This window comes from Gigantopelta aegis, chromosome 10, assembly GCF_016097555.1.
Source record: "Gigantopelta aegis isolate Gae_Host chromosome 10, Gae_host_genome, whole genome shotgun sequence".
Classification (NCBI taxonomy): Eukaryota; Metazoa; Mollusca; class Gastropoda; order Neomphalida; family Peltospiridae; genus Gigantopelta; species Gigantopelta aegis.
The window spans coordinates 34,529,653-34,555,751 of NC_054708.1; the positions used below are offsets into that span (position 1 = coordinate 34,529,653).

The 26,099-nt window shown below is 37.3% G+C and overlaps 1 protein-coding gene across 10 annotated transcripts in view; it reads left to right on the forward strand.

Moving 5' to 3' along the window:
* LOC121382869 (putative uncharacterized protein DDB_G0290521) overlaps nt 1–26,099 on the forward strand; it is a 91,559-nt gene that overhangs the window by 39,502 nt on the left and 25,958 nt on the right. The window contains exons 4-5 of one of the 10 annotated variants that reach the window (XR_005959227.1): nt 12,350–13,096; nt 14,425–14,554. The exons of 3 other annotated variants lie outside the window; for them this stretch is intronic. Coding sequence is in view for 6 of the 7 variants with exons in the window: in XM_041512502.1 (XP_041368436.1) it covers nt 12,350–12,769 (420 nt within the window). In the remaining variant the exon portion in view is untranslated. Of the gene's footprint in view, nt 1–77; nt 920–3,803; nt 4,898–6,285; nt 8,514–12,349; nt 14,401–14,424; nt 15,827–24,247; nt 24,542–26,099 lie in introns of those variants that run through there. 6 more of the 10 variants (XM_041512511.1, XM_041512503.1, XM_041512502.1 and 3 more) reach the window with 6 other exon arrangements.

The following is a 26,099-nucleotide window of genomic DNA, read 5'->3' on the forward strand; positions in this document are numbered from 1 at the left end:
AAGTGTGTATCTTTAAGAAGCCTGGCTTGTTAAACATTGTGCAAGATGGCTGATGTGGTTTTGTTAATTTGTTCTAGATGGAGATAGTTGACAAAGATCATGATAGATGGCCAGTGAAGATGATTGGAGCTAGTGCTGCAGAAAAGCAAGTCCAGTGTAACTTGCACAAGTCACAAGTGCAAAAAAGGACTCCTTGTTTCTGTAACATATGTGGCAAGCAGTTTTCTTTCACCAGATACCTAAAGGATCATTTAAAAATGCGCCATGCTTCAGATGACACACTCCCGTATGCCTGTCAGTGTGGAAAGGCCTTTAGATACAGAGCTGCCCTAGCAAAACACCGCACTAAAGAATGTTTTGACAGATTTGACCGTTGATATACTTCCACATGTACAGTGTACATGAACGCCTTGAATAGTCTTCCTTCTGTTGGCATTATTTGATCTCCAAGGGAAAATGGTAGCTGAATGATAACTACCTGTTTACCTAACATACTGAACATCTGGGCCTAATTCACAAAGGTCTCTTAGGCTCTGTTAGACAACAAAGCATCCTCTTTGCAAGTCTTTTAGCAATGCACTGCGAGATCGCAAAGTTGCGACAGTTTAGTGAATTAGGACCCTGGTTGATGACCTATGTAACTCGTGTATTTATCTTTTTGTTGCTTTGGTACATGTAGGTCTTAGATGTGTCTAGATAGTTGTGCATTGAACTTATTGTGAAGCCATCTCCCTATTACCGAAGTTTGACAAAATATACTGAAATTAAAATTTACTTTAATAACTGTAACAGTGCATCGCAGTAATGCTAGACGTCAGACTTCAGTTAACTGAAGAGGTATCACATTACACTTAGTTCTAGATTGTGCTGGACTATTTGCACCACTGGAATGATTTAGCAATAAAATTATTACCTTCAAGAAGTGTTGTTCACTTGTTAAAACATTTAAATTTCAAAATGGAAGGAAGGAAATCTTTTATTTAACACTCAACACATTTTATTTACGGTTAAGGATCACACAGATATTGAAAGAAGGAATCCGCTGGTTAGCAGCAAGATATCTTTTATATGTACCATCCCACAGACAGGATAGTACATACCATGGTCTTTGTTACACCAGTTGTGGAGCACTGGCTGGAACGAGAAATACGCCAATGGGCCCACCGACAGGAATCGATCCTAAATCGATTGTGCATCAGGCGAGTGCTGTACCGCAGAGTTACGTCTCACCCCTTCAAAATGGAAACGGGTGGAGAAAAATACAATACAAACATTACTGTGTACAAAATGGTGTTTCTGAATATGCAGACCTGAAAATGCTCTGGATTTGTGTGTAATTCTGTATTTTAGCATTACACATACATGTATATATCTGAAAGCTATTCATTAACAGAACTTAAAATAATTAGAAAATGGTCATTCAAGTTACCACGAGGTTACCATATCAGGCCTTCTAGAATTTTTATAAAATCCACTAGCCATGGGATCAGTGATTTAAAAAATTTACTAGCCACAACTAAAAATTCACTAGCCCTACTTTACTTTAAGTTAATACAATTTTACTAAATAATAGTAATAATCAGATATATCACTTAAAGAGGAGATAGAGCATAAAAACACTGTTTGGGGTGGGGGCAGGATATTTCATATTTACAAAATAAACAACTGCAGCATTTGAAAAAAAAAAATCACTAACCATCAGGCATGGCAATAGTAGTTATTTACTAGCCCGACATTGAATATCACTAGCCATGGGAGTGGGGCTACCATAATCTAGAATCACTGCATATGATAACAAAGTTGAGAATGGTAGTTCATTCTTCACAAAATCTTATAGAACAAAAACTATACACATGTCACATAAATTCTGACCACCGATGGGGATTGATCCTAGACTGACCACGCATCAAGCGAATGCTTTTACCACTGGGCTACGTCCCGCGCCAGATTTTATAGAAGTAATAATATTAGTAATGTAATTGATAATAACCTGTGTTGGGATTATACCCCACATTTTGTTTATTTTGATGCCTAATTAAGGAAACACAGTAAGCCTATAGTATTTTTTAAGATCTTTTTTTTTATCCAATGTTATTTTTATTGTTTGACGATTTATTTTATGTTTTTTATAAAAACTAAGCAATATCCAACTTGTCATGGTTGTGGGAATTTTAATTAAGTAAATGAGAAAATGCTGATGGAGGAACCAAATAATTTTGTATTGAATTTTCAAACTTGTACATGGAGTGTTCCACTTTTAATTGGGGATGTCAATTTTTAATACAGTAGGCAAACTGAGTGTAGGCAAAGTGAGTTGTAGGCAGAATGGGAGGGAACCCTTTCCCGGCCAAGATTGCCAATAGCATGCTGCGTGTATAGCCACCACATGCCCAGATAACCAGGTCAATCCTCATGCCTCCAGCTAGGTTTTGCCATTCACAGTGTAATGCCTTGTTCCAGTTCCAGATATATATGATGAAGTAGTTTCTTGTTAAGGAAGGAAGGAAATATTTAACGATGCACTCAACACATTTTATTTACGGTTATATAGCATTGCACATATGGTTAAGGACCACACACATATTGTGAGAGGAAACCCGCTGTTGCCACTTCATGGGCTACTCTTTTCGATTAGCAGCAAGGGGTCTTTTATATGCACCGTCCTACAGACAGGATAGCACATACCACAGCCTTTGATGTGCGCTGGCTGGAGCGAGAAATAGCCCCATGGGCCCACTGACAGGGATCAATCCCAAACCAACCGTGCATTAAGCGAGCGCTTTAGCACTGGGCTACGTCTTGCCTCTAGTTTCTTGTTAACGTCTTCTAGATTAGAACTGTCGGTTTCAGGTACACTAGTTTGGAATTTTTCAACATTTATTGGTACAAGCATTGTAATTTTGTATGTAGAGATTACTGTGCAAGCATATGTGCTGCATTGTGAAATAAAATAATTTTGTCGGTAATACAATTGTCAAATGACTTGTAAATTCAGTACAATATATTAAGCTTAATAGTGTCAGTCAATTTATTATCAGACAAAGGCCAGTGAGGCAAACATTTTCATTTGTAATACACTGATGTCGTTGATTTTATTGTGAATCCTATAAATAGATGTTATTACCAGAGTGTTTTTCGTTATCATCAGTATCATATATTAGGAATAAAAATTGTATTATGCAAGCCTCTGATAAGCATAATACATTGTTTTTATTCCTAATATATGATATTGACAATACCGAATAATATAATCATATACTCTCAAGCTTGATACAATGTGTTTTTGCAAACTGTATAAGCAACTTTAATTCCAGTCAGCCATTACGCGATATTCAAATGAAGTAAGAATATGTGACGCAGTGTCTTTTTGAATGGAAATGACATCAAACCTGAATGACGTCATTATGGATATCCTTACATAAAAATAAACTAGTGTGTAACATTTTTTGTTGTTAGAACGCTGGACAGTGTTCGGTGTACACTTGCTATTGAAATGTTTTTGGTTTTTTGACTATGAATGCATACATCAATTATAGTGTCGCCGTAGTGCGAGTTGCTTAAATGTCAATAAACGTAGTGCTGTTATCTTGATTAATTTACATCTAATTTGCAAAGTTACCAAATTCTGAAAGTATGTGATCTGAAAAATATCACATACTTTGATTACACACTGGATATGCTAGATAATATATGATAAATATTGATATTACTAGAAGTGTAATAAAGAATGTGAGGAATTGTGTATGATGGGACGTCACTGACATGACTGGCCTTGTACAATAGAGTTTTGGTATTTGTTTCAGCACTGGCCAAGGCAGAGATATAAACTGTACAGTGAGGCAGATATCAGTCGGGCCATGGCTCTTGTTCAGCAGAAAGGGCTCAGTGTGCTGAAAGCCAGCATGCTGTGCAGTGTCCCACGGGAGACACTCAGGGTCAAACTTAAGGCACTGCATGATTCAGAAAGAACAGGATCCACATGGCATGATTCAGAAAGGACAGGATCCACGTGGCACAATTCAGAACGAACAGGATCCACATCACATGATTCAGAACGAACAGGATCCACATCGCAAGATTCAGAACAAACAGGATCAACATCACACGATTCAGAAAGAACATGATCCACATGACATGATTCAGAACGAACAGGATCCACATCCCACGATTCAGAACGAACAAGATCCACATCACACGATTCAGAACGAACAGGATCCACATCGCAAGATTCAGAACAAACAGGATCAACATCACACGATTCAGAAAGAACATGATCCACATGACATGATTCAGAACAAACAGGATCCACATGGCACAATTCAGAATGAACAGGATCTACATGGCACGATTCAGAAAGGGCAGGGTCCACATGGCACTATCCAAAGTTGATGTGTAACAAGAAACATTGTGTCAGCTTTAAGGAACTGGAGCAGCTTGTCAAATGGTGTTTGGCCATTACATTCTTTCGCAGAATCACCTTATATTAATTTTCATAACCTTCCATGTATTTGGCAAATGAATAAATGGAGAGAGAAGATAATGAATATTTTTTGTCTGAAAATACCAAAGTTTGAAATACAGTTTTGAGACGATAAACACTGGTGGTGGTGGTGGTGGTGTGTGTGGAGGGGGTATGATATTTTCAACAGTCTGTTAATGTTATATGTCATTGCATGGCAGTAATTGGTCATTTTGAGAACAGTTGATGTTGCATTATACAAGTACAAACAACCCCTGCTGTGGAAAATGTCATGGACGTTTTTTGCTGTGGTCATTTTCTTAATTGCAGGTGTTGATAAATACTGGTACTGAGAATACTAACTGTTAATGTGTCACAAAAGAATGAGAGACTACAGGATCAACTATAAAATATAAGTAATAAAATGTATTACAGCAATTTGTAGTCTCTGAGTAACTATCTGTTCATACCCTGTTCCTGAATGAGGAAAAGTTATATAAATGGATATGGTTATGTTATTACATAGTGCATGGATTAGCTAAGTTAAGCTGAAAAAGTATTGTACAGCATTCTTTGTACTTCTCTGTACTTCTGGTGTGTCCATTTGTCTGTCCCTGCTAATCTCAATCTCAATCTCTCTCTCTCTCTCTCTCTCTCTCTCTCTCTCTCTCTCTCTCTCTCTCTCTCTCTCTCTCTCTCTCTCTCTCTCTCTCTCTCTCTCTCTCTCTCTCTCTCTCTCTCTCTCTCTCTCTCTCGCTCTCTCTCTCTCTCTCTCTCTCTCTCTCTCTCTCTCTCTCTCTCTCTCTCTCTCTCTCTCTCTCTCTCTCTCTCTCTCTCTCTCTCTCTCTCTCTCTCTCTCTCTCTCTCTCTCTCTCTCTCTCTCTCTCTCTCTCTCCCACTCCCCCTCTCCCACTCCCCCTCTCCCTCTCCCTCTCCCTCTGTCTCCGTCTCCGTCTCCGTCTCCCTACATTTACGTGCAAAACTAGGCTTACGATGTTTTGTGAAATTGGGCCATGGCTGAAACAAGAAATATCCCAATGGGCCCACCAACAAGGATCAATCTTAGATTGCCTGTACATCACACAAGCACTTTACGACTGGGCTACGTTCTTCCCCTGCATTATGAGTGTACAGTCTCAAATAATGGTGGTCATTAGGTAGATGTTCTATTTTACGACAGTTAAACATACCAAATTGTTTTGGGGTTTTTAATCTGTAAAATATTTACTATTTAAAAATAATACTAATTCTTTTTTTTTTTTAAAGGTCAAATATAAACTGAAATTTTTGTTGCATTTTTATTTTTAAAATGTCTTGTTTTGCTTGACTATCAAGAGGGTTATGTAAAACTGTACACGTGTTGTTTGTGTTGTGACTTACTGTACACTGTTGCTCCTCATTTTTATCATCTTTATTAGGTGGTATAATTAAACTGTGTGCTATAGCATTTGTACTGCATGTGGAAAAGGACGTAGCCCAGTGGTAAAGCACTCACCTGATGCACAGTCGGTCTAGGATCGATCCCCACCAGTGGGCCCATTGGGCTTTTTGGCTATTTCCAATGCACCACGACTGGTATATCAAAGGTCATGGTATGTGCTATCATGTCTGTGGGGTGGTGCATTTAAAAGACCCCTTGTTATATATATAGCGGGTTTCCTCTCTAAGATTATATGTCAGAATTACCAAATCATTGACATCCAACAGCCGATGATTAATAAATCAATATGCTCTAGTGGTGTTGTTAAACCAAACAAACTTATCTTTACTTTGTACTGAATGTTTGCCAATGCCATCCGACTTAGTGATTGTTCGTGTCCTTTCAGTCGTGGCCAATGTCCAGGAGTAGAGGACGGAAGTCTTACATGCAGTACACGACACAGGATGTGAACAAAGCCATTCTCTTAGTTGAGCAGAAAGAGATGAGTGTGTCTGACGCTGCTAAACACTTCAGAATCCCATTGCGGAGCCTGTATTTCAGGATACAGCAAAAAGCTCGTGCAAGGCAACTGAACCGCTGAAAGAGCCAAGAGCAGAAAAGTGAAAAGAATTCAGAAAATATTCCTGGCAGAAATGTGGGGGACAAAAAGTCAAAAATTATACCCAGCAGGAAAGTCAAAAAGAAGTGAAAAAAGATATTGCTACAATGCTAACAGAAATGTGAAGAAAAAAATAACAGGAAACATTTTTCAACAGAAATGTGAGAAGATTTGGGGGTGTTTTTTTTAAAATATTGCCAGTAAAAATGAGAAGAATTCCTGCCATGTGATGATCTGGATTGTGAAAGAACGATGATCTAGAAAAAGATATTCAAACATATGTTATTTCTGAAATCTTTCATCATTTTAAGATGAACAGAACTTGCCATTCAAGGGGAGCAATCATTCTCGCTCCCTATCACTCCCCTGAGACTAGATCAAGGAGAGTAATTTTAGTTCCCCGTATCATGTGAATTTATATGGTATCTGTATGGTATTATTTTAAATGGCTCCCTATAAACTAAGTTAGTGGAGCAGTTCATGAATCACCTCAATTTGTTTTCATGGCAAAGTCTGGATGATTTGATATTGAGAACACAATCTGATTTCCGTTTTAGGATTATTATGTGTTGTCTGCATGCATATATACTAGTAAAATGTTGTATTTCCAAGAAGCATATTGCAGTCTTTGTGTACTAACAAGCATTGTACCTCATTTTATAGCTGCATTGTCGGGTATATTTTTAATATTTAAGTGTTTATAATAAACCATCAACTTTCCATGATGCACCATTCTTCACTTTCCTTTAGGTCCTTTAATTAAGCCAAGGTTACAATCCAATCACAGTGTTTGACTGAGTGTTAGCATAGAATGTGACTGTGAAATCCCTATTTAAGAGATTACACACACATGTACCATGCAATTTTTGAAACCCCCTTTAAATTGCTTTCTGAATCCTGTTTACAAACTGCTTAGGAAAATATTGTTATTTATTATTATTGCTAATTATAAAAAAAAAAATATTAATATTATTATTTAATATTTTTTGTGTTTTGTATTAAGATGATGACAAGACATGATTACATATTTTAACTGATGATTACGTTCATAGAAAAAACATGAGGTATTGATGATTTGGGCCATGGGCTCCATGGTGGCGAATTATTTTCCAAAATGTGATATACACTCATTTTCAGATTTTGAAGTAAACTGAAGATATACCAACGTTAGTACAACTCAACAATACCACAATAAATTTTACATCAAAACACAAGCTATGCATATTAACAGGATGTTAAAACTGTGCTTTGTGTGATACAGTGAAACTCGTCTAAACTGGACACCGGTCTAAACTGGACACCCTCGGGACCAAGTAAAAAGTATGATTTTAAGAGGTTCTGTTCTGTACAGATATTTAAAAAGGGCCAGCGAAAAACATCGGTTTTGAGAAAATTACAGTTTACAGAGGGTTTGGTTTTGCAAGGTTTCACTGTATAAGTAAAGTGTGAACTTTGTTTCGCTTAACAACAACACTAGAGCACATTGATTTATTAATCATCGGCTATTGGATGTCAAACATTTGGTAATTTTGAAATTTAGTCTTAGAGAGGAAACCTGCTACATTTTTCCATTAGTAGCAAGGGATCTTTTATATGCACCATCCCACAGACAGGATAGCACCTACCACAGCCTTGTGTGATATATGCTATATCATATTGAAGCAAAACTCTTTTTTTTCACAAAATGACGTAAAAGGATATATTGAGTTTTGAAAATGAATTGTTTACATGCATGTAAAATGTTGAAGAATTGTTGTTGAAGAATGTTACAGTTGCTTTGAAGATGGTCTACATTTGTCTATCACTTGGTGTTTGGGTTTTTTCGAAAGAAATTCCTTAATTATGTTGTATGTTATGTATGGTTATTGTACGTTAAATGTTGTTTGTTTGCAGATTGTAAGATTTGTATTTCGTGAACATATGGTCATAATGATGAGAGTTTGACCGTCGTTATTGCTGTATGAGTACACAGTTTTGTCTTAAAATTAAAAGTATTATACATAATAATTCATTTGATTTTTATTTATTTGTGCATTGAAATTAGTGAAATAGAATTGTTTTACAATGTTCGGTTTGCCCAGCGTTTTTGTTAAAATACTTGGATATTATCATGGGACTAAAGAAAGACTATTACTTATTATTATTATCCACATGGTTCAACATAACCGGGTTAATAATAATCATACGAAGCACATGTATGTGTAATAACAAGTGTAATGATGTAATTTTGGGAAGCAACATCATAACATGATGTTGCTTCCCCTGTCCTAGCCCAGATTGCATGTAAAATATGACATCATTTTATCGTCTCCTAGGTGTGGTTGAAACATTTTGAGTTTGCCCTTGTTATTCATAAAAATTTACAATAATAATATGGATAATAAAGAAATTATTACACATGCGTGTGTGTCATACTGATTTTATGAAACTCATGTCAGGATTTGTGTATTACCCTCGCTTTCGCTCAAGCAATACAAAAATCCTGACACTCTTTTCGTAAAATCAGTATGACGTACAAGCTTGTATAATAATCTATTTATTATTAGTTCCCTTAAATATTTTACACATCTAATAATTTATTGGGTACATTTTGTCATTGTATATGTATATAAACGTGTGTATCTATGTATGTGAATAAGCACTTTATTTATTTAAGCATTTCTTTTCTTTCTTCTTTTCTTTATAATAATCTTTCTTCTGCGTCCCCCCCCCTCCCCCCCCTTTTTTTTCTTTTTTCTTTCTCTCTTTCTATATATCATTTAAGTTGATAAAGACGTGTTTAATTAAAAGTAGATCTTGTAGTTGATGTCCTAGAAGTGTTTAAGTAAAACTATACCTAGAAATGTTTAAGTAAAACTATATATTGTAGTTGATGTCCTGGAAGTGTTTAAGTAAAACTATATCTTGTAGTTGATATCCTAGAAGTGTTTAAGTAAAACTATATCTTGTAGTTGATGTCCTAGAAGTTTTTAAGTAAAACTATATCTTGTAGCTGATGTCCTAGAAGTGTTTAGTAAAACTATATCTTGTAGTTGATGTCCTAGAAGTGTTTATTAAAAGTAGATCTTGTAGTTGATGTCATAGAAATGTTTAAGTAAAACTATATCTTGTAGTTGAAAGAAAAGAAAGAAAGAAATGTTTTATTTAACGGCGCACTCAACACATTTTATTTACGGTTATATGGCGTCAGACATATGGTTAAGGACCACACAGAGTTTGAGAGGAAACCCGCTGTCGCCACTACATGGGCTACTCTTTCCAATTAGCAGCAAGGGATCTTTTATTTGCGCTTCCCACAGGCAGGATAGCACAAACCATGGCCTTTGTTGAACCAGTTATGGATCACTGGTTGGTGCAAGTGGTTTACACCTACCCATTGAGCCTTGCGGAGCACTCACTCAAGGTTTGAAGTCGGTATCTGGATTAAAAATCCCATGCCTCGACTGGGATCCGAGCCCAGTACCTACCAGCATGTAGACCGATGGCCTAACCACGACGCCACCGAGACCGGTTCTTGTAGTTGATGTCCTAGAAGTGTTTAAGTAAAACTAGATCTTGTAGTTGATGTCCTAGAAGTGTTTAAGTAAAACTATATCTTGTAGTTGATGTCCTAGAAGTTTTTAAGTAAAACTATATCTTGTAGTTGATGTCCTAGAAGTGTTTAAGTAAAACTATGTCTTGTAGTTGATGTCCTAGAAGTGTTTAAGTAAAACTATGTCTTGTAGTTGATGTCCTAGAAGTGTTTAAGTAAAACTATGTCTTGTAGTTGATGTTCTAGAAGTATTTAGTAAAACTATATCTTGTAGTTGATGTCCTAGAAGTGTTTAAGTAAAACTATGTCTCATAGTTGATGTCCTAGAAGAGTTTAAGTAAAACTATATCTTGTAGTTGATATCCTAGAAGTGTTTAAGTAAAACTATATCTTGTAGTTGATGTCCTAGAAGTGTTTAAGTTAAACTAGATCTTGTAGTTGATGTCCTAGAAGTGTTTAAGTAAAACTATATCTTGTAGTTGATGTCCTAGAAGTGTTTAGTAAAACTATATCTTGTAGTTGATGTCCTAGAAGTGTTTAAGTAAAACTATATCTTGTAGTTGATATCCTAGAAGTGTTTAAGTAAAACTATATCTTGTAGTTGATAGTTGAAGTGTTTAAGTAAAACTAGATCTTGTAGTTGATATCCTAGAAGTGTTTAGTAAAACTATATTTTGTAGTTGATGTCCTAGAAGTGGTTTAAGTAAAACTAGATCTTGTACTAGTTACATTGCATAGCTGTAATTACCTGAATATGTTACTTTAGGTACTCTGTATGGTAGACTGTGATGATTTAGTGCCCCAACTATGTATATTTCTTCTGGGACAATAAGGATTTGAAATACAAGAAAAAGATAAAAACACACAGAAATATTTTGTTATTTGTGCAACTGCTATGGTGGGTGATACACATAGAAAATAATACAAGAGTGGCCGTTAGATACCATTTATCTCACAACAAGTTGTTTTAAAAGGTATTTAATGAGCGAAAGCGAGTTTGGTACGTTTTTAAACAACAAGTTGTAAGATAAATGATATCTAACGGACATGAATGTATTATTCTATTTTTTACATATCCTCAAAAAAAAACGGTTTTATGTAAATTTTAACATCTTCTTCTACTAAAAGTTATTTACAGCCTTTGCACTTGTAGCTAATTTATGCATCACAGATAGGTTAACTATACGTCACAGTGTAATTGATTTCAGTCGTGCTGTTTTGTCATTGGATGTATGGCATTGGTGACCTGATCATCACCTAGGAGCAGCCAATCGTATACGTCTTGAAATTGTTAAAACACGTACAATAATGAATGATGTTCTCACCAACGGGTGTGTAAGAAGGAAGAAAGGAAATGGTTCATTTAATAACACACAACACATTTTATTTATGGTTATATGGTGTCGGGCATGTGATTTAATGACCACACAGATATTGAGGAGGAAACCCACTGTCGCCACTTCATGGATTATTCTTTTCGATTAACAGCAAGGGATCTTTTATATGCACCATCCCATAGACAGGATAGCAAATACCACAGCCTTTGATGTACCAATCGTGGTGCATTGGCTGGAGCAAGAAATAGCCTTTGTGTAAGAAATGCTTGTTATACACCTCTTTCTCTCTCCCCCCCCCCCCCCCCCCCCCCCCCCATGTATTGACATATGACATTGTTTACAGGAGAGAAAAAAGAGAAAAAGTGTATTTGAAGTATCCTATGTTATATACATGTATTCATGTATTATGTGGTTTTGTGTGAAGTGTTTGATACTGACTTGCACCACTTAGTTAACGATTTGTAGAACTGAGTATTACCGTGTCTTCAGTAAATCTGTTGATAGCCGATCATGAGCACTTCTGTGTTTAAGAAAAGTAATACTTGAATATATGGTAAAATAAAGGGGATGGTAATAATCATCTGATGATCATACATTCATAAATATAATGTACCCTATAGACTCATTAAGCTCTTGAAAAGATTATTGTTTGATATTCAATTATCCTCTCAAGTCTTAAAAATTCATACACAATGGGTATTCCCTTTAATATATTTGTCAAATTAATAAAATTTATTTAATTTACAAAATTGCCGTTTAACATGACTAATAAATTGTGTAACAGTACTAGCACAAAAATTATTCACTGGAGTAAATTTAAGGAGACAACAGAATAAATAGCATTAATACATTGATTACAATATTTCATATGGGACAAGGCCGGTTATGTTTATATTTGGTATTAATATTCCCCCTTCATATTACATGACGCCGTATGAACCATATCCAATCATGTTTTTCTTTTTTTCTTCTAAATCTTCAGGTTGCTCAGTCTAATAGTAGATATCATATGGTTGCACCAGAATTTCAAGTGCCTCGAGAATTTTCAAACAGAACTCTGCAGAACTATAGGACTGATGGTGTTCATTTGGCTGAGTCCGAGCAGATGTTTGGTTTATCAGCACTGGATATCCAAAACGCAATTATCGAATCCGAGTTACCATGCAGAAAACGTACAGTGTTGAGTATGGAGGAGGAGAAACAACTGTTGCAGTTGATTAAAGTGCAGATTGGGAAAGGGGCAAAGTTGACCAGGTCCGATGTTCTGCGCCTGGCCTCTGATTTCGCTGTGAGTTTGAAGCGAAGGGAGACGACACACGGCTTCAGCAGACAGTGGTACTACAGTTTCTTGGACCGGTGGCCGGAGCTCCAGCCAATGCTCAGTTCCTCCAAATGGCATTAGGAACCAAAGCTTTAGTGATGGCGAGGATCAGTATCCGTGGATGGAACAAACGTTTTGGTTTTTTAATACGGGATAGCTGTACAGGACCTGTTTGTTGATGAATAGTTTCGGTTGTGTTAATTCTATGCAATGTTGAGTATTCAGTTACAGTTCTTCTTTTTTTGACGAAAAAAAACAATTATTGAAGATTTCCTACACAAAATGAATGAGAAGGTGGTTTGCTATATGGCAGCACTTAAAACATCTTGAGTTACTTAAACAGATCTCCTGGTGTGACAAATATGTAATTGTTATCAGATCCTGAGCTGCTAATCTTAGAAACTAAAGGTTAGTTTAGAATTTTAACTCAAAATGCTTTAAATTTGAGTCTGGACCATGAGCAACAACAACAATATATATAACCATCTGTAATCGGTTGTGACACCAGCAGCTTCAATACTGGGCACCAGCACATACTGGGAGAGAGTAACAGCATTCACATTATAAACTATATACAATGTAGATTAATTCAGTCTTTCTTATGCCTCGGATCTCAGTCTGAATTACAATAAGCCTCGAATCCATACCACTATCAGTTTCGGGAAATTTCCATTCCTCTCCATTGCTTCCAACAACTGAACCAAGTGCATTAACATCCGAGACGTGAGATCCCAGTTATAACGTGCATGTCTTTATCTTAAAATGATTGCAAGAATCCTACATGTATATTCCGTCATGTAGGCACTACTTTGTCGTTGACTTCTTCCTTCCTGTAATGCATGCTTATAAATATTACAGCTTGGTAGAAAAATGGTGGCATTAATACCTCTTTGGTATAGCACTCTAGACATGGAACATGTCAGTAATGTTGACAGTTTACTATTCACAGATTATTAATATTATAGACAAAGGAACATCATATTTAATGTGGTTTGAATTGTAAAGTCTACATCGGTGGCATGTTCAAGAGGCCGAACACTCCTGAACACTTTGATTGATACCATCGTCATCAATCATATGTATTCATCTTAGGTTTAACCTAAAGGTGCAAAATCTGGTCTAGCGAGTGACTGTGATTGCTCGCCCTCATGAACATGCTTCAGATTACTTGCCTTTTGTTAAGTTGCATGTTTGTTAGATGAGTATTGACCTGACATTTCTAGAGTTATTTACACATACTGCCCATTCCAGTGATGTCGTTACACCAAAAAGTCTTCTTGGATAAATGACCAAATCCATCCATTGAAAACGACCAGGGGCCTAATTCACAAAGGTCTCTTAGGCTCTGTTAGACAACAAAGCATCCTCTTTGCAAGTCTTTTAGCATTGCACTGCGACATCGCAAAGTTAAGAGAGTTTAGCGAATTAGGCCCTAGATCCACAAAGAAATCAATGACATTTGCATCTCATTACACAGGAAAATTAATTGTTTGGGAATTTTAATATATTTCTAGAATTATTTGGCTAAATGTACAATAATGCAGCTTCTGAAATATTTAATTTTTAGTTTTGCTAGAAATGCCATCTGAAAAGTGCACACTTCAGACTTAAGGTACGCATGCATCCGATACACATCATCGTTGTTTGAAATTCAAGTAAAGCACGAACGAGTGTGTGACCTTTAGAAGCTTTAACAACAGGCCAACATAACCTTTGTCATTTTGTTGATTCTGCAGATTAATCATCTGACTCATCATGCATCGTCTAATACTCAACCACAAGACAGACCAGTGGGTCAAGAGATCCCGTCTGCCCCCCAAGGGAACAGCAGCCATGCAATAACTCAAGACGGACACCCGGTTTTCAGTCAGACGTGGGCTACAGTGGCAGAGCGTGGAAGGCCGCCAGTGTTGTCGAGTCAAGAGGAGGCCCAGCTAGTGCAGGCATTTAGGTCTCGCGCGTCAAACGGTCCTTTACTGTCCCGACTGGAGGTCCTTCAGATTGCATCAGATTTTGCCACCAATGTTGGTAAACGTGACCGTGCAAAAAGTTTGAGTGTTCAGTGGTACTATAACTTCGTCAAGCGGTGGCCGGAAGTAAAAAGGTTTTTTCAAAAGCCTAGTGGCTAAAACATATTTTGTCGTCACATTTGCAGGATAGAAGATTTATTGAATTTTAAAGATGCCATTGGGATCACATTAGAATCATTAGAGAAATAACTTCACTGATTCAGTGGCGATGTTGTATTGGCAAAATGTAGAAGATTTATTGCAATTTATATTCTTCAATTATAAAAGTACTATTGAGATGACATTAGAATCATAAGAAAAATATCTTTACTGATTCATTGGTGATGTATTGGCAACACGTGGGAAGATTCATTGCAGTTTATATTTTTGAATTATAAAGATATCACCGAGATGACATTACAATCATTAGAGAAATAACTTCACTTGTTCAGTGGTGATGTTATATTGGCAATATATGGCTAGAATGACTGCTGGCAATTATGTTTTTTCAGTGTTTTTATAAACTTCAAACACAGTCTCATTTATCTTGCATTTGAAGATTCGTCTTTCATAATTATTGTGTGTTCATGAAACTTTACATGCATTTTTGTTTAGTTGCAATTTGCAATATTCATGTTTTTGTTAAATATTGATATTATGGTGTTTTATATAGCTTTGGTTAATCCTTCAATATATACTTGTAATGATTAACCCTTGTTCAAAATTTGTATCAACAATTAACAGTACATAAATCTGAACAAACTATTTCGGGATATGACACCTCTTCATTTGTCAATTCATTATTTGTGACCCAGGCATCTTGTGACCCATGGGCAATTTAGGGTTTAAGCTGGATGCCCCAAATTATAGCAGTTTGGAGTATTTGATCAGAAAATCAGTAGCCATATTCAAGTAACATTTAGCTAAACATTCTGTAATTATTTTTGAAATAACTATACACACACAAACAACACACGGTTTTCAGATTGTTGAATTGGTAATGACATATTTTCACCAAATTCAATTTTAAATTGATTTGGCAAACAACAGCTTAAACCCTAGCAATTGTGAGTTGATTCTGTTTTAAAATGTCACCTAAAAATAAATGTTTATAACTGAGTATTGTATGTGATGTGTGTACTCCAGAAGATAGGCATGCAGTTGTATCAATGTTAATGTTACCGTAATGTAAAAGTTCACAGTAATATCACTTGGTTTTTGTTTTACAAACACATATGATGTTGTATATCAATATTTTGTCTGCAGACTTGAGGGTTTGCTTATTTTTCCAATTGTGAAAGCAAGATTTTGACAGGGATGGAGGATTATGTGACACATGATCCAAATTGTTTTTATTGTGATAAAGCTAAAAACTATTCAATAAGATTATATGGATGATTTTAGTTAGTGAAACCTAAAAGCAGTTAGAAAATATATCAGCCAGTCAATGTATACATCTATGTTTAGACATTTTATGGAATGGTGGCCTTCTGTAAAATATTTTATTGTAGTTTTACAGAAATTTCTGCTTTTGACATGCTAATACACATGTACCTAGAAATTGATTTCTGAAGTTGTAACATTTTTGTGAAAATGTAAAAAATATACTGACCCATTTTTAAAATGCAACATTTGTGACACATACTAGTAGTACTAGTAAGTTATAGTCATTAAACAAGTTCACCGATTCCCATAGGTGAGCCCATTGGGCTATTTCTCATTCCAGCCAGTGCACCATGACTGGTATATCAAAGGCTGTGGTATGTGCTATCCTGTCTGGGATGGTGCATATAAAAGATCCCGTGCTACTAGTGAAAAAATGTAGCGGGTTTTCTCTCTACAACTGTGTCGAAATTACCAAATGTTTGACTTTCAATAGCCAGTGATTAATAAATCAATGTGCTCTAGTGGTGTCGATAAACAAAATAAACTTTAAATAAGTTCACAGTTTGAGTACCAGTACACACTTTCGTTTAAGATCTTGGTGGATACCCCAGCTGTTGGGACTTTTTAATTTACAATAAACTGTTAAATGTAGGATATTCTTCAAAACTAATCATAGTACTATTTGATATCATACATGTAGTTCTACGAGTTGGTCATCAAAGAATGGTAATAAAATTCATAAAATATACTGAACAGCATTAAAAATGCACCATCAAGAAATGTTTGGATTTTAAAAAGAATACATGAGCAATAAATGTTTTTGTTGTGAACAGCAATAGATGGATGATTGATAGTCATTATTACAAACAAAAAAGGATGCACAATCATTGATTAATTTTAATTCATCTATGTATGAAAGACACGTGGGGTCACAATGAAAAGTTAAAAGCACGTATGACCACCATCTGCAGCAACACAAGCCATGCAACATCTTCTCTTCGACCCGATAAGTCTGCGAATAATATTCTGAGGGAAGCATTCCACTCCTGCTGTAGTGCATTTTCCAGTTCTCTGAGGTTATTCCTTTGTGGACGACGTGAGATACGTTGACCAAGGTAATCCCAAAGATACTCTATTGGCGATAAATCAGGGGACAGTGCTGGTCATTCAAGCAAAGAGACATTATTGTTCGCTAGATACTGTGTTGTAACATGTGCTATGTGCGCTCGGGCATTGTCTTGCTGAAATGTGTGCATATCCCGATGCTGATGAAAGAAGGGAATGACGTGATTTTGTAAGACGTTATCCCGGTAGTAAATGGCATTCATTCTGCCACGGCAAATATTGAGTGCTGTTTGGTGATGATAACTGATCCCGTCCCACACCATGACACTCCCTCTACCAATTCGATCTGTCTGGACAAGGCAGTCATTGTGGTAACGTTTTCCATGCCTACGCCACACACGCAACCAACCATCAGCATTCCTTAAATGGAAACGGGATTCATCAGAGAATAGCACACCATGCCAATGTTGTAATCTCCAATGCCGATACCTTCCTGCCAAATTTTGGCGCTCATTTTGATGTCAGTCAGTCAGGATAGGTCCAACTTAAGGTCAATGAGCATGCAGCCCAGCAGAGCAAAATGGCGACGCACAGTGTCTACTCTGATAACCCCTCATCGACTTTGAACAGTTGGTGCAGTCCTGGCAGCTGGCAGAATTCAGTCACGAATATGGAGGCGAACAATATGGCGATCTTGTCGTGGTGTCGTAACACGTCGTTGGCCTGGACGTGGATGGTCTCTGGTGGTTCCTGTCTGCTGGTATCTCCTGTGGAGTCTAGTGATTGTTGAATGGTGGCATCCAAACTGCTGTACGATGACCCTACACCAAATGCTGACTTGAAGCATGCCTAAGGCACGTTCACGTTCCTCAGCTGTCAACCTTGTCATCACTTGTTTAACGTTCCCTCAAAGACTATTTCATGCTTCATAAATGAAAGTGGCTTTTCAGAGACTATCTTTTATAGCCCCAATCAGAATGATTTGCACATTCAATTTACGTTTTTTATGCTATGCATGCAATATGTTGTGTTTTGGTGTTGTGTTTTATGGAGTGTTCATGCAATCATTTTTGTAAGTTATTCGTCGTCATGCATGGTCTATAAGGTTGTACATTACTTATGCATTGATATTTTTAATGCTGATATACGCCCTATTCACATTTGTTATCATCAACTGGTGGTGCGTTTTATATGCTGTTCAGTATATATTTACTGTTGAGTTTTTGAATTGGGTCAGTACACTTAATGTCGTTCATAAAATAGATCATCCTGGCTTACATATATTGGTTTGAACATTACATGAATATAGAATTCTGTTCAATATCGCAATCGAATAAGGTTAGTGCTTTTTGAAGTTATCAGTTCGTATCATAGTTATAGTTAGTTTTAGTGTTACTGTTAGTTAATAATTATTTTACAATATAGTTGCTCTTGAGCTGTTGCATTAGTTCTAGATGTTAGTTTATGACAAATTGAGACAGTTAAGAGTTAGATGTTGTGTTGTGCAAATAAAGTTTTAATTTCTTTTTTTAAATTACACTTAGTGTCTTTTCTCCAGTGTTTGAAAGTAAAATAATGCTGAAAGCCCATTATGAGTTTACTAGCTGAACAACTGGAGGGGTTGGTTTTTTTTGGGGGAGGGGGGTTGTTGTTGGGGGTTTTTTTTTTTTTGGGGGGGGGGGGACATTATAAACATGGATGATGATGAGATGAATGGTGAAGCCGCAGTATTTCCATTTCAGTATAGGACTACTAGTATTTGACAGGTCCGTGCTCCACGCTTGCTGTCAGTTTAGCTATCTCAGTATTACCCGAGCCCGGGGTACATGGAACCTGCAGTGCATGCCAGGTAATCATCCCCCATGTGGGGTCATACATTCGTGAGACACCCATAATCAGTTCGTATCAGAGTTATAGTTAGTTTTAGTGTTATTGTTAGTTAATAATTATTTTACAATATAGTTGTTCTTGAGCTGTTGCATTAGTTCTAGATGTTAGTTTATGACAAATTGAGACAGTTAAGAGTTAGATGTTGTGTTGTGCAAATAAAGTTTTAATTTCTTTTTTTAAATTACACTTAGTGTCTTTTCTCCAGTGTTTGAAAGTAAAATAATGCTGAAAGCCCATTATGAGTTTACTAGCTGAACAACTGGAGGGGTTTTTTTTTTGGGGGGGGAGGGGGGGTTGTTGTTGTTGGGGTTTTTTTTGGGAGGGACATTATAAACATGGATGATGATGAGATGAATGGTGAAGCCGCAGTATTTCCATTTCAGTATAGGACTACTAGTATTTGACAGGTCCGTGCTCCACGTTTGCTGTCAGTTTAGCTATCTCAGTATTACCCGAGCCCGGGGTACATGAAACCTGCAGTGCATGCCAGGTAATCATCCCCCATGTGGGGTCATACATTCGTGAGATGCCCATAATCGCACCCGTGAAGTGGGTGAAACTTGGTGTATGTGACCTTACACCTACCCATTGAGCCTAGTGGTGCACTCAATCTGGGTTGGGGCCGGTACTGGCATGAAAAATCCCCCATTGTCTCAGGTGGGATACGAACCTAGTACCTATCAGCCTGAAGTCCGATGGCATAACCACTAAAACACCAAGGCCGGTATTAACTGGAACAACTGGAGTTAGTGTATGCATGTTCTTGCATGACGTGTGGACTCCTTCATAAGAGGAACATCACCGTGTATTGGACAAGGAGATATATGAGACACTGTTTGGGGAGGGGGTGTATGTTAGTGACACAGTTTATCAAGGAGTCGTAGGATCAATCAGCCCTGATGGACTCTGGTTTTTTCCAGTCCCATCCTGTGTCTCACAATTGGTACATCAAAGAGTGTGCTGTATGTACAAGGATGTGAGAGCTATGCGGAAACGCATAAATGCACTTTTCCATTTCGTCTAAAAAAAAAAAACATAACATGATGTTCAGTACTGTTGACCACACAAGATTCAAGTTAATGTTGTGTGCCTTATATTATAAGTTATAACCAGTTTAGATTTGTTAGCATTGAATGCAATTTTTGGCAGTTCCAGGGGTTGCAAACAATTTTTCTTCAGGGGCCCTTGAGCGACCTCTGGACCCCAGCCACAGTAAGCTTTTTTTGTTCCAGTCCCTTTCACATCCCTATATATACTGTCCTGTCTGAAATTGGTTTTTTTTGGCAGAGTAGCTCAGTGTGATGGCAGCAGGGTTCCTCTTTTTTAGATCAAGTATTGAAATAACTGCATGGTGTAGTTTAAAATGTGCCGAGGTTGTCATTTAACAAATGGATTTTTTCCTCAAACAGTTCTGGAACTGAAAGAATTATTGTTTCTTCTTGATATTGGTCCATGTATGTGTTGTGTTTGTAGGAATTTGCATAAAAGATCCTTTGCTGTCATTCGCTAGAGGTAGTCTTATGTTGCAGCAGCCTAGTAACCAAATATTCAACACCAAATAGCCATGGGTTGACAATGTACTTTGTGGTCATTAAACAAACATTAATTTCTTTAACTGGGTGGGGGGGGGGGGGGGCATAGCCCAGTGGTAATTGGGCTATTTCTTGTTCCAGCCAGTGCAACACAACTGGTATATTAAAGGTTGTGGTATGTGCTATCCTGTCTGTGGGATAGTGCATATAAAATATACCTTGCTACTAACTGAAAAATGTAGCAGGTTTCGTCTCTAAGACTACATGTATGTCAAAATAACCAAATGTTTTAGATCCAATAGCTGATGATTAATACATTAATGTGCTCTAATGGTGTCGTTAAACAAAACAAACTTTTAACTTTTCTTTAATTGGACACAATTGTTGAAAATGTCAGTAACCGATTATAATCAAGGAGTTACACACTTCTAACTTTAATCTGTTACAACCCTCTCTGTCAAATTCCTCCAAATCTCTGTTTTCTGAGCTGTTCACACCATCACCTACCAGTTCCAAGTTTCTCCCTGGGTGCAGTCTCTGTGTAGGCTCTACTCAGCCTATCTGGCATCCTTGTTCTCTGCCGCTAATAAAGCTGGTGGTACTAACTAATGACTGCTGGTAGTAGTGGAGTATAGTAGGTGGTTACAAGTGACTCTTAACAATGCCTGAAGTAGCTACTGAAAAAACTCTCTGAGGTGGTCTGACTAAGCCTACAGCTAAGGCTGATGGGAAATGGCAAGTGTGTGGCACAGATGGTCACAAGAGTACAAACACCTATTGTGGTTGGAAAGACAAGCATTGGGATGTGGAGGTTGACAGCTATAGAAGGAACTGCTAAATAAGGACAAATTAAGATGGAAATCAAAATAAAATTATCACAGAAAAATGATGCTTTTAATACTCTTTCTTGTTTTTTATATTTTTATTTACAAACTTGTAGGCTTAATTCATTGGCTAACATTTTCACATTTAACAGTTACTACGGTAATTCATCAAGTATATTCGAAAATAGAAAAGTAGTAATAGCATCAGGGATGGCTTTACAGTTTGGTGTATTTAACAACAACAACAACTTAAGACCAATTACTGTGGTAAAATACACTATCGGAAATATACTACTCAAAAGAATTTAAGGGTCAAAAATTTATAACCAAATAAGTTTCAGAGTATTAGATTGATGATGTAAACTACACCAAAAATTTAATTTATTGTTCCATGTTTACAAAAAAACACAAATAAACGTCACTGTATACAAGAAAGTCACATGGCATGCTGTCAAAGTTGAAGGTTGTCAAACATGGATTTTACACATTAGAACATTCGTTTAATAGTGTGTGAATCCACCCCTGGCGTGAATACACTCGACACATCGTTGCCTCATGCTGTTGATCAGACGTCTGAAGAACTCTTGGGGAATGGCCTGCCACTCTGCCATAAGAAGTTGACCCAGATCATGAAGGTTGGCCGGAGGGGCATGGTTATTCCGAACTCTCCTGCCCAATTCGTCCCAGGTGTGCTCTATTGGGGCCAAGTCAGGCAAATATGCTGGCCAATCCATCCTGGCGATACCTTGTTGTCTGAGAAAGTCCGTTACCACCCTGGCGCGGTGGGGTCTGGCATTGTCATCCTGCAGAACTGCCCCGCCGCCAATCTGCTGAAGGCCTGGGAGAACCAACGGCCGGATAATCTCATTCAGATAGCGGATTCCATTCAGATTGCCATCCACCACATAGAGGGGGGGTCCTGTGGTGGATAGAGATGCCGCCCCACACCATGACGCTGCCACCACCGAACCGGTGACGTTGTCTAACGTTAACGTCAGCGAAGCGCTCCCCAGGACGTCTGTAGACACGAACCCGACCGTCGTTGAACTGGAGACTAAACCTGGACTCATCAGTGAACATCACTCGACCCCACTGAACACGTTGCCACCGCAGATGAAGTGTGCACCAGTGACGTCTGGCCGTTCTGTGACGTGGTAGGAGTGGTGGTCGAACAGCCTGGCGACGGCAGCGTAGATTATTGGCTCTCAGACAATTGCGTATGGTTTGATCAGACACTCGAGTTCCAGTCGCAGTCCGCAGATTGTCACGTAATCGGCGTGCAGTGGTTGTGCGTTGACATAGAGCCATATTGGTGATGTAGCGGTCCTCTCTATTTGTAGTGCTTCGGGGTCTTCCCGAACGTGGACAATTTTGAACAGAATTCGTTGCTTGGTACCGTTGCCACAGTCGGCCAACGACACTCTGACTGACACCAAGTCTCAGAGCAACATTTCTTTGCGTATTGCCATCCTGAAGCCAAGCAATAGCCCTTCCTCGATCTTCGATAGTCAGTTGACGTCGTACCATTGTCGAATTTGGAGTGTGCACCGTACACGAACGCAAGCTCCAATTATACAGAAATTCAGCATTGGGAACATGGAATACACATGCAAAGCGTGCAAATGAAGCGCTTTGTGAAAAAGCAAGTTATGGGCATTTAGCAGACCTTTCGCTTTCGCCCTAATTTATGTGCAAATGTAAGCATGTTTTCGCCATTAGAACTAGTCGACAGTGTCAATGACAGTGGATTTTAATTCATTTATGGGTTGCTTAGACCCACTTTCGTCAAAATGGAACAATACCATGCGTGACATTATGGTCTAGCTAATATACGGTAATTGACATTCAGAAAATAATGTCGAAAATATCGTCTGACCCTTAAATTCTTTTGAGTAGTATATTACTAATAATTTACAGATGGTGGAGCATGAAATATATAGGGAATAACTGGTTACTGTCTTAAGATATCAGTTTTATCTTGCGAATGTAGCAAGGCTCTGCTGAGCTGCATTCGCCATTTGACCTGAGCAGAATAAAGCCGATATCTTAAGACAGTAACCAGTTATTTCTTTTATCCTGCAGTTCTACAGGAATATTCGGAAAATCATTATTTATTCCAGTTTTGTATACGCAAATCGAGTATTGTCAACCTAGCAAGGCTTTTTCTGTATGATGTCATAGAAGATGCATGACGCCATTCTTTGTAAAACGCTAGTTACATTCTGTCACATTAAAAAAGCATTTCTAAACTCTTAATTCACAAAGAAATATACAAGTTTCGTATTGTTATCGCAAAACTAAAAGTTATTTGTATTTACTGCACTTCAACGAATGATTTAACAAGTGTGTTTATTGAAAATCTACTCTGAAATACTCCAATCGAGTCGGGCTTATGTCACGTGACCTATATTTTTGGTCAGTGACCGAAAATCTAGAGATTTATCTAGTCATCTACTTGCCAATGTATGCAGTGATTGCTGGATAATATCTAGAGATTTATCTAGTCATCATATCTTGCCAATGTATGCAGTGATTGCTGGATAATATCTAGAGATTTATCTAGTCCTCATATCTTGCCAATGTATGCAGTGATTGCTGGATAATATCTAGAGATTTATCTAGTCATCATATCTTGCCAATGTATGCAGTGATTGCTGGATAATATCTAGAGATTTATCTAGTCATATCTTGCCAATGTATACAGTGATTGCTGGATAAAATCTAGAGATTTATCTAGTCATCATATCTTGCCAATGTATACAGTGATTGCTGGATAAAACTAATTAGGATACTAGCATGTTACCACTGTCATCTCGCACATAACCAATTAACGAAGTGCTCTCTTTCTTTCAGTGGTTATGGAATCCTGCACCACGGAAAAGCAGGGCTGAAAAACAAAAAGAATACCGAGAAAGACAAAAGTTAAAAGAAGGCTCAGACTTTTTATTAAGAGAACGAATTAGAATCCGGAAATATGCGAAGAGAAAATCTCAAACATCATCGGAACACTTGTAAATGTCAAACTATACATGAATGGAAGGAAGGAAATGTTTTATTTGACAACACATATTTTATTTACGGCTATACGGTGTCGGACATATGGTTACGGACGACACAGATATTGAGAGAGGAAACCCGCTGTCGCCACTTCATGGGCTATTTTTTAATTAACAGCAAGGGATCTTTTATATGCACCATCCTACACACAGGATAACACATACCACAGCCTTTGATATACCAGTCATGGTGCACTGGCTGGAGAGAGAAATAGTCCAATGGGCTCACCGATGGTGATCGATCCCAGACCGACCACATATCAAACTATACATGGATATTATTATAATATCTGTCTTTGTTTACATTTATGATGGCTTTCTCAATGCCATCATGTCAGGCTCATCTTACTGATGTCGTTTTAACATTATGAATAAAACAATAAGGATGTCAAGACCTATTAAACGCCAAACTGTTGCTGTTGATGTATCGTACAGTGATGAAGATAATGCAAATGGCTTTAGCAGTGGCATTGTTTTGACATTCTTCAACACTGACATTTACTAGCTGAGACAGATTTGAAAAGTCTGATACGACTGCTGGTTTGGAGGGAACAGAACTGGATGTTTGTGAAATGGAAGGGAGAAGATTGGCTTCTCCTGTAATAGAAAAAGTTTGTTTCATTTAACGACGCCACTAAAACACAATTAATTAATCACCGACTATTGGATATTTAAACATTTGGTGGTTCTGACACATCATCAGAGAAAAACAAACTTTCATTAGCAGCAAGAGATCTTTTATAAGCACTTTTAAAGGGACATTCCTGAGTTTGCTGCATTGTAAGATGTTTCCGACTAATAAAATATTTCCCCGATTAAACTTACATATTTAATATATTTTCTTGTTTAGAATATCAGTGTCTGTATATTCAATGTGTTTCTGGTCGTCTTAATATTTGTAAGAAGCCCAAACTGGATTTTGTCTTCAAATAATTTTGTACGTACGAAAAAAATATATTTTAGGAAATAAAATGAAATTTAAACCAGTACAAATATTAGAACGACCAGAAACATGTTTAATATACAGCCACTAATATTTTATGCAGGAAAATATATTCGATATGCAATTACAATCGTTAAAAAGTCTCTATTAGTTGATAACATCTTAAAAAATTGCAGCAAACTCAGGAATGTCCCTTTAATACAGACTGAATAGCACATATCACAGTATTTAATATACCAACCATGGGGCACTGGTTAGGACGAGAACAAAAATCTTACAGAGAATGGATCCACCACGAGGATTCCTTACTATGACCAAAGCTCCTCAGGCAAGCACTCGTATTTCATATATTAGTGTCTCCTTTTGTTGCTTCCAAAACACAACCTTTAAGATCAATTGTCTGAAGATTAAACTAACATGTAGACACAAAAAGCTGTATATGTACAGCACTGGGCCAAGGAATAATTACTAAATTACACACGCTTCAATCAACATTCTAGTTTTAAGATTATTTACAATAAATTGTGTGTTCCAAACAGATTAAAAAGGAGATACATACATGAAATGGCCCTCTACTGACGTAGATCTCACTCACGCTCCTGGAATAGAGGATGGTGACACTGAAATGAAGGTCAAGAGATATAAATAACCAATTGTCGAATCTGTGTTGGAACTTGGGCTCAAACAATGAGAGTACAGAAATACT